Here is a 14,649-nt window from a genome sequence, read left to right as displayed (position 1 = left end):
AGGGTGTAACATTTAACTTGGAATATTGAAATATCTCGAATACTAGGCATCTTATAGAGAAATATTTAGTATCAAACTTTAATCACTCTGAGAGGGAAATGTATTGGTACTAAAATTGATTTTCCTCCAACTCACGTGTAGTTAATTTTTTAATTTCAAATGGTAGCCCTCATTTTTTTACAGATTCGGATGATACGGCTAAAAATGCGAAAGACTTGTCTGAAACATTTTTTTCGATGCATGTTAGAAAACACTGTAATTAACGAAATTCAATGAATATCTTAAATCGCAATTGCTGGTGGCGAAGCCAAAACCAACGTTGAGTTATAAATCTGGTTGCGTGGAAAAGGCGGGGTAAATCAAGAACCAATGCCATTCTTGAAAGATTCAAGTGTTATCAACTTCATAATTTTACCAGAAACGTCATGGTGGCTCTAGGAAAAATGCTGATATAATTTGATATAGATATACGTATCTGATAATTGAGAAAATAGCATTGCGCATCGGTGAAATTTCGCATATTCTCAGGTAAAAATAAGGATGAGCTATCCACCTCAGATGCATAAAACGTATACATATATACAGTGGATCAGAAAAATATTCAGATACTTATGCTTTTGAACAGTATTTGCTTTTCACTAAGAAAAAATTAAAATGCGTTCGTTTTTCTTCTTAATATGATTTTGTAGTCGTTTATTACGAACAAAAATGCAAAAATATGTAAATATTTTCTTATTAATACAAAAAAATAGATAAAACTTTAATACCGTATCGATTTTGGACATCAAAAAAGTATTCGGACATTTGTTGATTCTTCAAAATTCTAATGTTTATTCCAGCAAATAACTCAATTTGGCAATTTAAAGTTAGTGTTAACCGTGAATTTAAAGTTAGAACTAAAGAAAATGAGTCGAATTAAAAATAAAAGCAATATTACTTTTGATTTAAGACAGTGATGTTCAACTATGAAAAGAAGCTGTCCTATCGCAAAATAGCTGAAAAACTAAATTTAGTGAAAAGTACAGTTAGTGACATTATCCAACGTTATAAGAATGAAGATCGCGTTTCTCTAAAACAAACTAGACGTACACATGCCTTAAACGAACGAGAAGAAAGGTATATTATAAACCAAGTCAAGTAAAATCCCAAAATTAGCGCCCCTAAACTGCAGGTAAACCTAGAACAACAAATGGGTAAAAACTAATGGGTAAATGCTGAAACTATTCGATACTGCATACGCAGAAATGGATATAATGAGAGGGTAGCTAGAAAAAAGCCCTGGCTCAACAACAAAAATAAGAACTTCAGATTCACGTTGGCTTCTGAATTTATTTTAAAGGACGATGGCTTTTGGAACGACGTAATTTTTGGTGACAAATCAAAATTCAACATTTTCGATTCTGATGGACGTTAAATGGTGTGGTGAAAACCAAACAAGCAAGTAAAACAGAAAACTTAGGCGCTACTGTAAAACACGGTTAATGGTGGTTAAATGATGGTATGGGACTGTATTTTGTTCTCAAGGAGTTGGTGAATTGGTTTTCATTGAAGGTATCTCAGATAAAACAATGTACTTGTGGTGCTTTTAGTGTAGATCAGGTGTTGTACACCTGATCATGTGTGTCATCAGGTTGTACTTCAGTACAAGTTACTTGTTGTTTTGTTTTAACTGTCGACGGGTGGTTTGTCTCTATGTATAACGTAACCCAGGGTGTTATCACCATAGTGGACTAAACCACCATTCGTGTTTATTTTCACTATTTTTTGTTAGAATAGTGGCATGATGTCAATCATTGTTTTTTTCAACGTTCATGTAAAAATAAAAATCTTACAATTACTCGAAATTAATTATTCATATTCATTATAATCTTTAATACAAATTCACCGTCCCAGTTAATTGGACACACTTAAACATTTTAAAAACTAATTTATTAAAAATTGCAAGTGACAAGGACATAAGGAGGACTTTTAAATTTTATCAGGACAATGATCCAAAGCACATTGCTAAAATTGTGTAAGAATGGATGCTATACAATTGCCTAAAAGTCATTAAAACTCCTGCCTAATCCCCAGATCTTAATCCCATTGAAAACATATGACATTACTTAGACACAAAGATAAGGCAACATGATATTTCAAACAAAAATGAATTAAAACGAATTTTACTTGAAGAGTGAAAAAAAATTTATATAAATTTTATAAAAAATCTCACATCATCCATGCCTAGACGTTTGCAATGTGTGATAGATTAAAAAGGAGGTCATATTAATTATTAGTTGCTTTTTTGATGTGATAAATAGCTTTAAGACTGAATGTCCGAATATTTTTATGATGTGCAATACACATACATATATTATTTGTTTTATTCTTCTTATCTTATCTGTTAAATATTCTGAACTGTTGAAATAATTTGTCAATAATTTTATGTTATTGTTAATAATATATCATTACAAAGACTACTATAAAAAAAGTTCCATTATGTACTGATTCTTAATACGATATAGGCACATATACGGTATGCTTATACATAAGTATCCAAATATTTTTCTGATTCACTCTATCCTCCATCGTATATTTATAGATTGTATGGAAATTACTATCACACATATGTATACTACCATTATAAATACCATTTTATGTACGCTCTAAAAATGCTATAAAAAGCTCATTATATTAGAATATTTACTTTAGCCAACAAAGTTGCTAGAGCAAGCCATTTTTTAAGTAAAATATACATTTTTTGAACATTAACAAAACTTACTGATTAATGCCGAAACATTGCGCATATTAAGATTTTACAATATTCCACGACTGTAACAACTACAATTTCAAGGAGCTATTTCGATCACAATATTGTCATTTACCTGAAACCCAAATTTCAATTAGTTTGACGTACTTAAAAATAATTTTCCGGGAAATGAATTTTATCATTTTACATTATACAGTTATACCTACAGTTGATTTTTTCGTATTTATTTAACCGCAATACATTTTACGCATAAAAAAAGTGGTAAATTTCTTGAAATGATTTGTCCATAAAAATATCAATATTTCTTTTTAAAACGAATTTTTAGGATGTTTAGTTAGTAAAGCGTTTTGGAGAATTTCAACTTATTGCCATGTTAGGTCAGTGACCATGAAAAAACTCAAACAAATTTATGTATAACACTATTTTTAGAAATTATCATATATTTAACGCCAATTTCACTGTTTAATTATAAAATGATTACCTCTGAAACTATAAAAAGGGTTTATTTTCATTATTTATTGCTATCTTGGCCATCCAGATCTTCAGATCTAGCTCCCATCGTTAACCACGTCTTACTATTATACGTAAAAGAATGCAACAATCATCCGTAAGACATCCCGTAACCTGTTTATACAGGGTATCCCGGTTTATTTCGGACAAATTGATATGGGAGATAGACTTCATCATTTTAAGCAAAAAAGTTCATATGAACATACATAGGTCCGATCTCGATATTATGTTATATACATGTAATATTGAGATATATTATTATATACGATATCATATTCAATTATTATACAAGGTATAGTAATTGAAAGAAACTTACTCTCATTTTAAGTAACACCTATTACCTAAAATGCATATATAATTTGAAAGGTCTATCTGTAGTAGGTCAAGCACAATACAATAAAAATCTCTTTTTTTTAAATTTTGACACCCTGTAACTCCGCTATCCATCGAGATCGAATCCATGTTCATATGAACTTTTTTGCTTAAAATGATGAGGTCATCTCCCATATCGATTTATTCGAAACAAATCGGGATACGTTGTATTACCCAATGTGATGAATTACCGCTCATCGAATAAATTCTGTTATTGATTAATTCTTAAAAAATTCAATGTCTGTCCATAACGACTACCATCAATTTGTAATTATTTACGTTCAAAAACTATATAAAAAAATCCAACAAATGGAAAATAATTTTTTTTGTCTTTTAACAAATACCCAATACCTGCAGAAGTGTTATTATTAACTTTTAGCCAATCGATACGCCATGCGGGCGACATAGAATTAATGGTCAATGGCAGGTGCTGAAGGTCAACACGAGAACTTAGCACGTATAGAAAGGTGGTGGTGGGTGGAGATACTACATCCCCGAGTACCAACGGGACCATCTCATTCTTGTTCGGACACCGTAACATACCGTTAGGGTACCGGTATTAGGGAGCGTTTGGAGTGCGGTGCACGCGACAGCATTGAGAGCAGTTCTGATTTGAGCGCTTTCTTCGTGGGTGCTTGAAAGAGGCGTTCAGTAAGTCTATATTGTTGTTTTATATGAGGTAATCCAGTTTTCACGGTCAGGAATAGTTAAAAAATTGCACTTTGAGGTGGGTTGGTCTTGTAAGCATAAATCGAGTTTTTTCTGAGCTACAGGATGATAATATTAAACAAATTGTTTTTTTCCAAATTTTGGCCTTCAAAGCCTCTTAAATTAGATTTCCTTAATATCGATCATTTTTCTGATATGTGTAATGTAAAGTAGGATTGACGTTCCCAGCCTCAATGCAGTCGACTCATCCGCAATAAACAAATCAGAAAAATCAAGTTTACCGCAAAACGGTGAGAGGAGGGAAAAATATCAAGAAACGCTTTTGGTCTGTAATTGAATACTCCATCCCATAATGATGCTAATTTTTCCTGTTTTCGACGCCTTTGCTTTTTAAACCTTACTTTTTCTAACCTGAACTAACGGGAACTAACCTGAGTATAATACTTGGGATACTATAAATATTCTTGTGAAATTTCATTTATAGCAAATTATATTACAATTTTGTGGATAAATCTATATCTTTGAGGCTCCCCTTGGTAGTATTCTCATAAAAGACCATAGTATGACCTACCAATCAATTTTCTCCTTCCACTGTAGTGGTTTTTCTCTGATTCTCGAAGATTAACATTTCAGCGTTTCTATAAATTAATTCGCTGATTTAAATGAATGTAATGATCATGACTTCCTATAGATCGAAAAGGAAGAAATCTTTTAAATAATCAATGTTGAGAGGGTCGTTGCAATCTCGTGGTGACATTAATCAGTACCTACGCAGTATTGGTGTCCTTTCTCTGCACATCAATGAATTTCAATTACTATTATGCTTTAACTTGTAAGCACCCGGAAAAATCACAATATTATAATTATTCTAATTTCTTTACTATACGCCTTTAAAGCAGATATTTGCGTTATCTTCACATGTACCGAATTGTGCATTAGTTACGATTTGTCACAGAAAGCTGTATTCACTTAGTATAAAGAGTGGAACATGGTAGTACCAAGAATGAATCTCATAGAACAAGATAGCAATACTTATTGCTACTGCATGCATTTAATTATGATCTGACTCGCTCTTATTGGACAAGGTTATAATGAAGGGTATCATCCCTGCTGAGGAAGCTTGCGTCTCGAGCGAAGCAAGTGGCGAAATGTTTCTAAATGGGTAATGCTCATTATATCTGTAGAAGTGCAGAACAATACTTGGTCCACGGCTGAGCCACCGAATTTGCCATAAATTATAAAATAAAATTATACACATATATTACACAATTATATACATAAAATAAGACAATTAATGATTGATTTTACACATATTAGAAGAACAATTTAATCGTCACGAGACGTTAATTTAAAGTAATTTGAAAATTAACTGAGGGAATCATTAGTGATTCCTTTTATAGATATTAAATAAACGTATTAAGAGTTAGCTGGCGGAGAAAAAAATCTATTTTTTCCTCTGTTAAAGCTTCATCGACAGCTTCACGGTTAAAATGACCACTTTTTTGCTTTGGTTTTCTATCAAACACTCAAGTTCAAAGCTCACTGAAACTTGATATTTAAGGTGATCATTTTCCTTTTCCTGCGATCTTCAGAGAAGATATCATTGTCTTCTCTCATTTGAAGGAAGATTTCAGCAATTTTATCCCCTATGGAGAAAAAAATGTTTACCCCACAGGAGCGACTGTTTTCCTCCATATGCATCGTAAATACTCAATAGCTGTTCGCGTAAGAAAAGAGGAAAGTGCTACTATATCCGCTGGTCTTTACAGCAACCTGGACATTGGTTATAGAAAAAAAATTGATGGACATTTTTGGCGGAAAGGGCTATTTATCTCCTCATAAAAAAAATAGGGGAAATGCGGTAATATGTTATAGTTTGATTCTATTATATTTCAGAAATAATCAATTCTGATGTTGTATAAACTATTACTAGAATTTAATGTAACAGGGTCTGAATAAAAGTGTACTTAATACTTACTGCACGCAACGTTATGTAAATTGTAACAAAATACTATAAATTAAGAAGTATTTTGAAAAATACCACCGTCCATTTAAATGCATTTGTAAGATTGTTTCATGTAATTGCTCAAGCCAAGACGCGAAAGGAGATTATTTCTATTAACAGATGTAGCAGTTAATAGAACAAACTTCCTACATGAATCAATTGCTTTATTTGTTACTGTAAGTTTATAGATACGAGACGCAAGTCAAAATTCTTCTCACTCTTCTATCTTCTGATTTCTTAATAAAACAAATTTAGGAAGAATTATGAATGAAAACTCCAGTTCCAATGGGGGACGTCCCTTCGTTCCTACCATTGAATCTCACTCATGCGACAAAACTATACATTTCCTAATTGGATCATAAATAGCTACTTTTTGGCTATTTAATACTTAGCCAGAATCTTTCCATAAAAATTTCTAAAAATTAGTAAAACCAGTGGCGGCTTTCCCCATCGTCCTTTTTTGACTCCTGGATTTCTCAACCTAGATTTTTCACTATTGTGACTTTCTATAGAGTTCCTTTTAACGGTTTCTTTTCCTTGAATGGAATCCTTAATAACGGTTTATATCTATTATAATCTATTTGAGTTCACCTTTGTGCTGGAAAAGTTATTTCTTTTACCCAGCGTTCCTCGTATTTCATCTTAGAGCTCTATTTCTTTTCTCATCTCTATTTTCCATAAAACGTGCATGTAGCCGCTCCGACTGTGAAGATCATTCGCATTCACATTTGAACCCTTGCTGGTAGATAAACATCCAAATCAAAACTCAGATGGAAATATAACTGTTACTTAATTAGAACTCGAACTTGAAATAACTTGGGTATTATCTGAACTTTGTTATTTGTTTATAAGTTGATATAAGGCGAGCGTAGGTTACAATGATTACCATTCTCTTTTTTTCTTTTTGGTCCAAAAGTGAATTATGACTAAAATCGCAGTGGAAATTCATTAAATCTCGCGAAATTAATAATAAATAAATGAACAGTTTTCATTTTTTGACTTCACGCCTTTATTATTCTTGTGCAAGCTTAGAAGATGGTTCTGAAGAACCAAATCATCGCCCGGCCCAGCCGTTCTTCGCGAAGAAATTCTAAGACAGACAGCACCAACATCGACACCCCAGCAGACGCAATTCTTCAAAATCTCAGACGTGTGTCTCAAACTGTCAACCTGTGTAGCTGGACAAAGGCATTATTAAACGACCGTAGACCCTCTAAATACAGTGAGTATCCCTTTAAAGACTGAAAATGGTAGTATAGCACGAGTGATGTAAACAGAAAATAAGGAGTTTATCCATGAAAATATACAGTGCGTGACATAGAAAAGAGATCACTCTGTAAAAATGGTTTGATTTAAATAATTTTTGGTATGTAAAAAACGGTCAATCCGGAAATTTAGACATTTTTTTAACTGTAAAACGTGTAACAACAAATCGACCTTGAAGAAAGTAAAATAGTGGGCTTACGAGAAATTGATTTGTCATTTAGAGTAATCGCCACTAGGTTGAATCGAAGTTTAAATATAATGGCCAGTCTAGAGGAAAGATTACAGAATCCCAAGATCGCCTTCTTAGACTTTCGGCGTTAGAAGACATTTTTGTTTCGTCGCGGACGCTGGCAGACCAGTGGTTTACCGAACATGGACAGCTTATTGGAATGTAAACCATTTACCCCATTTTGTGCTAGCTTTTACTGTTCTGCCTCGTAATCGATTGCACTAGTGCAGAGAACGGGTGCAATGGGACCTGGAAAGGGATACTGTAGTCTTCAGCGATGAATCCAGATGTGGCCTGGGTATGCATGATAGTCGGAAAACAGTGAGAAAGAGAGTAGGAATATTAGACTGTAGAGATAATGGAAGGGAGTGCTATAGCTCATAGTAGCAGATCACTTTCGGTTTTCATCAGATAAATATAACCGCTCAACAATACATCTAAGAAGTCTTGGAGCGGCATCTTCTGCTGTATCTCAGAACATTCCGCAATCCAGTTTTTCAGCAAGATAATGCACGATAACACGTAGTTCAGGTTACTATAGATTTTTTTTCCAACGAAATAAAGTCAATTTGTTATCTTGGTCGCTGCCATCTCCAGACCTATCACCAATCGAAAATATCTGGTTATTGTAAGTAGAAGGTTATACAATTTACCCCACCTCCCACAAACTCTAGCGGCACTCTGTAATGCCGTACAGATGGCCTGGAATGAGCTCCCTCAAGAAGACATTGGCTATCTCATTGAATCGATGCCTAGACGTGTCCAGGAGCGCATAAGATAATGCAGAGGACCGTTGTGTTATTAAGTATTTTTCAAGTTTTAGCCATCGATTTTATTCAACTTTTTAATAATGTACTTGTGTTAGTGTCAGAAACATGCACACCAAAAATTATTTAAATCAAACCATTTTTACGGGGTGTTTCCTCTTCTATGTTATACAGTATGTTTCTATTATAAAAAAATATTAATAAGGTACCTACATGCATGAAGCAATTAAATTATTGGGGTTACCAGAAAGCTTCACGTTTGTAAATTAATGGGGAAAATGTCGAAATGATTAATCTTGAACTTGGCCACAATGAACGTTGCAGTAACAGCGGGTGTAAGCCCATTGCCTTTATCGATGGGCGATGAGTTATTTTTATATATAATTAAGAAAGGTGCTGACAATTCTCGTTTATGGGTGCAGCTTTGCAGGGGCGCATTCAGGGGGACTGAGCTTTCAAAAATCACAAAAACCACAAAATTAGCATAAAAGCTTATCGATGTAAATTCACTTGAGCTGGTATAATTTACATGTTTCCTCAAGAACAAAGAAATCATTGTAAACATATGGAATTATAGTTGTTATAAACAATAAATTGTATTATGTTCTAAGAATAAACAACATTTGTTTTCAAAAAATGTCGAATTTTGCACAGTTTCAGAACGTCCAAATCTTCATAAATATTTATAGTAATATGGTAAAAATTTAAACTAGAGCGAAGATTAATCAAGGAAACGGCATGATACTACAGGAATCGTTAATCAATAACAACAGGGCTGAGGCCCGGTATAGATTGTAAATGCTACAATAAATTCAAACACTATCAAGGTCAATTTTATCATAATTGGTTTTCAAAAGTTCATTTCAATGTCTGTATCGGTCGTTCTAGATTAGTAAAGTATTTTTATAGTCTGTCATGTGCACGATCTAATTCCATTCTATGAGAAATGCAGCTTTTTCTATCACAATAGTGGCTTATATCGCGAATGGTGCCATTCACTTTCAAATTGGTAATATTTCTTTAACAATTACCGTTTTATTGTTGGTCAATATATGAATATGTTTAAACGTTATTTCAGTAATAATTGGATTACGACGGGTTACTGAGGTAATTGTAGGTTGAATGGTTAAAGAAAGATGCGACTTCGGCGCGAGGGCGTCAAAAATTGACGTGTTTCCAGCACGAACTGACCAGAAACTGACGTATTTCGAGGATGTTAATTTGTTTTGCTAATTGACAAAACTTATATTGGAGTTTTTTCGACACGTTTTTGAATTAATTATCAAACGAGGTCCAGCGAGTCTGCGGTAAACTATAATTAAAAAATTGAGTTCGGCTCAAACAAAGCAAAAACTGGTGCTAAGTCCTCCCAGGAGGACACAACTCTGTTATCAGAGATATTGCAGAGGACAAAAAAATAAAATGAAAGAAAACAATGGCCTCCAGAATTTATGAAAAAACACTATATGTTTGTCTTACCCGATATGAACTGTTTCCGGCTGGAAGGGATCAAAAACTGATATGTTTCCAGGATGTTACCGAAATTCGGGAATTTATAAAATCGCCCTCCAAACTAACTATGAGCCGGATATGTACATACATTCGGACCCCCCTAAGGGCCTCAGAGAGTTTGTTTCGTGCAAAAAAAACTTTTCTAACTATGGCTAAGGTACCCTAGCTGTTGCTAAGGTTTATTGCTACCGAATAATGATAAACGTGGTAAAACAATATTAAAAAAAAACGAGTAAAGCCCGGATATAGCGAGCGACGAGCCATTTTCGAAACGACTTGCGCTAGCTGGCCATGACATAACAAAAGAAACCTTTTATGACATATAACGATGTTATCACGTCAACTTGAGGCCCAATACTCATCAACATAGATCCTAACCATTAATGCTTTTACAGTTAACAACTGCTTAAAGTGCACTGAAAAACTGTTAAATTTCCTTTAAAATTATGCATCACCTCTTTATACCAAAATCGTCATATTTCCCTGATAAATTCCGGTTTGAACATCGCCCTTAAATGTTGGAATTTTTTTGGCATTTCTGCCAAAGGCGGCTTTGAAACGTCATATCGACTGTAAACGAACAGTTGTGAATCGTTTGGACATGGTTCTAAGGGTTCTCGACCTCGCTAAAAACGATGGTCGAGCGAGATTTGTGGAGCACCAGAATTCGTAAAAATATTCAAATTATCGATGAAGTGATTCAGTTCAAAAAACCAAAAAATTATGCGTTCCGACGATGTTGCCGAGGATTTACAAAACGGCCCTCTAAATTGCTATTACCTGGATATTCACGTCCGAACCTTCCTGGGTTCGCACTTTCAGAGACAGTTTCGTGTAAAAAACCCTTTTTAACAATAGCTACAGTTTATTGCTACCGAGAAATAATATACTTGATAAGAAACAATATTGAGAAAAACGAGTTGTTCACTGAACGACGAAGCAAAGCTAAAAATGAATCACTTTCCAGATGAGTGGTATCATGCCCAGGGCCGGCTCTAGGAAGCTCTGGCGCCTTAGGCGAAATATTTAATTACTGCCCCCCTAGCGCTAAGAAAAACCGTTGACCAGCAGACCGAGAAAAGCCCACTGTCTTTCCTGGTCTGCCGTCATGGGCTGTCACCCAACCTCGCCCCCTATAAGGGCATTGGCTAAGCCTAAAGTGCCCGTTTGCTTACATACTTAAACAGAAACATGAAGACGCCCTACAACGGATGGCGATATCGTCACGGCAATTTAGGACTCATATGCCTATCTACACAAATCCTCACAGGAACTGGGGTGTCCGTTGGTTGGGGTGTCTATGAAGCATTTGTGAAGACTACTAGATTTTCCTACTTATTTCAGGTTTATGACTTAACTTTCCTCCTTCAATGCTTCACGATTAGTATTTTAATGACGTACACGCATTCTCCGAATTTGTAGTCTATAGGAATATCTTATGGTCAAGAGTTCCTTAATCGTCAGGCATACGTTTAATTCAAAGTAGCTTATTGCGCTCAATGCTTTCTGCTTCTTCAAATAACTCTCTACATCTAGACTTAATATATAATAGAATCGCGATTGCAAGTCAATATATATCTAATCAGCCGATTTAAAGATGAAAAACATTTAAAGAGATTAAAGGTTTTTTAGGGGATAATAGATATTAAACTATGGCTGATCCTGAATTCCGAAGGGGGATGGCGCAGGATATGGGCGTTCATCGCACCCCTATAAAATAGCGAAACAAATTCTGTTTTCAAACAAAAATGGGAGAAATACAGTAATTGGGATAAATCTGCTAGAGGACATTGCTATTATAGTTTTAGCGTAATGGGGACCATCGATTATACTTGTCGACATACTATTTAGACGTGCTATAATGAAACCGTTGTAGAGAGGGCTATGTGAACCAAAAAGTTTTATTTCGGTACCGATGTTCAGACCACGCGTAATTCAACGGAGATATATTTTTTAAAATATCTTTTGCATTTTTAATATTTTTGATTTTGTAATTTTTTAATTAAAAAAAAATTTTTTTTTTTTATTTTTTTATTTTTGATCCTGTATCACTGCGGCCGTTCAGACACAGACAACAGATTTCAAAGCATATAATTACGACGCATTTATTTAGTGACCACAATTAAAAATTGTGGCAGTTGACAAAAAAATTTTGCTGTAATAGATATAACTAACGTCATAATAAACGTAAATGTATTCAACAAAATGCTTACAACAAACAGGAAAACTGTTAACAGTAAACCTATTAAGTCCTACTAAAAATGTTGGAATAAAATGCATTTAGTAATCCCAATTTATCCCAGTTTTATAGTGAGCAAGAAGGGATTTTAATCTTTACTACTAAAAAATCCAATTATCCGGTGTAGTTAGTGCCATTTTCTCGCTGTACTGCAATATGAGAGAGATATTGCAACAATATTTTCTTTGCAATGGATCACAAAAGTGGAGACTTTCAGGAAATTTAATTATAAATATTATTGAGTTTAGAGTCAGTCGCTACCTGCTGTGATTCATGTGTTAAATTCTACCCCAGACTAACCCCTTTTTTTCTAGAGTTTGAAGCAATGCTCTTTTATGCACGCCAGACCCTTGATATTAATCCCTTTCCTCTTTTTCCTCCTCGGCGAAATTTTTTGCTTCTTTATTTTCGTTTTATATTTATTTTTTAAGATTAATTCATTGAGTTTGCATCCAAAAGCAGTTAATTTGGCTTCAGAAAGGTGATGCAAAAGGTAGTCAATCATGAAAATTGGTTGGTTCTCAGAAAAGAAAAACCGCAAGCAGCTTTTAGCCTTTGGTAGAAACACCCCAAAATTTCCATTGAGGAGTAAGCTCAGGATTTCTGCAACAGCTTTTCCAATCACAGTTTCCCCTTTTCCAGAAACATCACTGTACATCACCATGGCCATTTTGGCGATACTTTGGGGCATATTTTCCCTCACCTATACACCCTTGCAAATGATGCTGAGTTTCAGACTGGAAATGACACCTGGTAATGTAACACCAGTTTGATCTTTCCGAGTTCTTCCAATGAAGAACAACTAGTACTATTTCAATATGGTGTTTACAGGGTGGCCTCAATATGAATGGTGGCTCAGTCCAGCCGAAGAGCCCTTGCTTCAAGTTTGGATATTCAATATAACCAACTCGGAGCGGTTCTTAAAAGGCTTGGATAAGAAGCTAAAACTTCAGGAAATTGGACCGATTTTATATAGGTAAATAAGCAGTTCCTGAATACTAAAGGTTAAATCGGGACTTCTCCAGGGAAAAGGTGAAGCACCTAAACCCTCAGCGGCATCCTAATGGTACTCTTTCTTTTACTACCAACAGGACTACATTGTTTCTGCCTAAAAGAAACAATATTAACCTTAAGAGTAAAGTAATCGTTCCTAACTTGGGCGTCTTGGTAATTGTTCAAATTCAGGCAGTGTATGATTCATTTAAAATACTGCATTTAGATGATACCAGCCTACTTCCACAACTCTCCAATATTCCTCAAATTTGCCATAAATGTGTTGCTGAACTCATACAACAGGAAGCTTTTCGTTGAAATGAGCATCGAAGATTATCTGTGGAACGCTACAGATCCGGTTCTGGTTCCTGCAGAGAAGCTGGCCCCTTCTCTGGTGCCCACCAAAAATGTCGGAATACTCAGCGTGGTATGAAATTTTCATCCCTCGTTTTGCAAGTTTATTTATTGGAAACTGTTGCAGCTTTACAAGAATTTCGTAGATCCTGTGACGGTCTTCATAGGAAACCAGCACGGTAACTCGAAATTTTTTACCATCGATAAGTTTCACGGGTCTGAGTATTTACCGCACTATTCTGATCCCAGCTGCCAGTCCAAGTTCAGGAACGCCTCAGAAGGAATGTGCTACCCCCAGATGATTACAAGAGACACAAATTTGTCTTACTGGAGGAAATCTGTGTGCAAGCAGTCGGATATTCGATATGTCAGTGAGTTCCCAGCCCAATGGGTTTTTTGATGGTTTTTCTTAATTTTTGTTCATACAGGGGATGCTGTGGTACAAGGCATAAATACTTATAGGTTCGAGCTGGCACCCTGGGCTTACAGCAGAGTTGAATGGAAGGGAAACAGGGACTGCTTTGCTGGTACCCCCAGACTCCCCAATGGGATCATTGACGCTTCTCCCTGCTATTGGGGTGAGCACCCCATTATTCTTGACAAAATGGTACATTAACGCAATTCTCTAGGTTTTCCTCTAGTGGTTTCTTTCCCACATTTTTTACACGCAGACAAAGATGTCGGGTCGAACCTTGAAGGCCTTAATCCCAATCTCACAAAACACGGCTCGTACGTGTTCATTGAGCCGGTAAAATCAACCAACAGAGAAATTACTAAATTTAGCTCAATTCATGTTTTGCAGATGTCCGGACTTCCATTAGAGGGCAGAGCAAGATCTCAAATAAATTTGCACATGAAGACTATGAGAGGGTTCCATTCAGATTTTCAACGATTGGAGAATTTTATTATACCTCTGGTGTGGATAGAATATGTGAGTCAGTGTAAACTTACGTTACTTTCCCCAAGACTTTCAGTACCGTTTCA

At 35.1% G+C, this 14,649-nt stretch overlaps 1 protein-coding gene across 4 annotated transcripts in view; it reads left to right on the top strand.

Moving 5' to 3' along the window:
• Positions 1-14,649, top strand: part of LOC136415122 (scavenger receptor class B member 1-like) — a 76,667-nt gene that overhangs the window by 61,575 nt on the left and 443 nt on the right. Inside the window, exons 1-10 of one of the 4 annotated variants that reach the window (XM_066399553.1) lie at positions 4,266-4,282; positions 7,338-7,527; positions 12,961-13,071; positions 13,150-13,294; positions 13,344-13,485; positions 13,538-13,738; positions 13,793-14,036; positions 14,094-14,243; positions 14,295-14,413; positions 14,468-14,596. In XM_066399553.1, the coding sequence (XP_066255650.1) occupies positions 7,341-7,527; positions 12,961-13,071; positions 13,150-13,294; positions 13,344-13,485; positions 13,538-13,738; positions 13,793-14,036; positions 14,094-14,243; positions 14,295-14,413; positions 14,468-14,596 (1,428 nt within the window). In that variant the 5' untranslated portion in view covers positions 4,266-4,282; positions 7,338-7,340. Of the gene's footprint in view, positions 1-4,265; positions 4,283-4,334; positions 7,528-12,778; positions 12,907-12,960; positions 13,072-13,149; positions 13,295-13,343; positions 13,486-13,537; positions 13,739-13,792; positions 14,037-14,093; positions 14,244-14,294; positions 14,414-14,467; positions 14,597-14,649 lie in introns of those variants that run through there. The other 3 variants (XM_066399552.1, XM_066399554.1, XM_066399555.1) reach the window with 3 other exon arrangements.

The sequence above is a fragment of the Euwallacea similis genome, chromosome 19 (assembly GCF_039881205.1).
Source record: "Euwallacea similis isolate ESF13 chromosome 19, ESF131.1, whole genome shotgun sequence".
In the NCBI taxonomy this organism is placed as follows: Eukaryota; Metazoa; Arthropoda; class Insecta; order Coleoptera; family Curculionidae; genus Euwallacea; species Euwallacea similis.
Note: the sequence above shows the minus strand (reverse complement) of the source record. Positions and strands in the feature narration are given on the sequence as shown.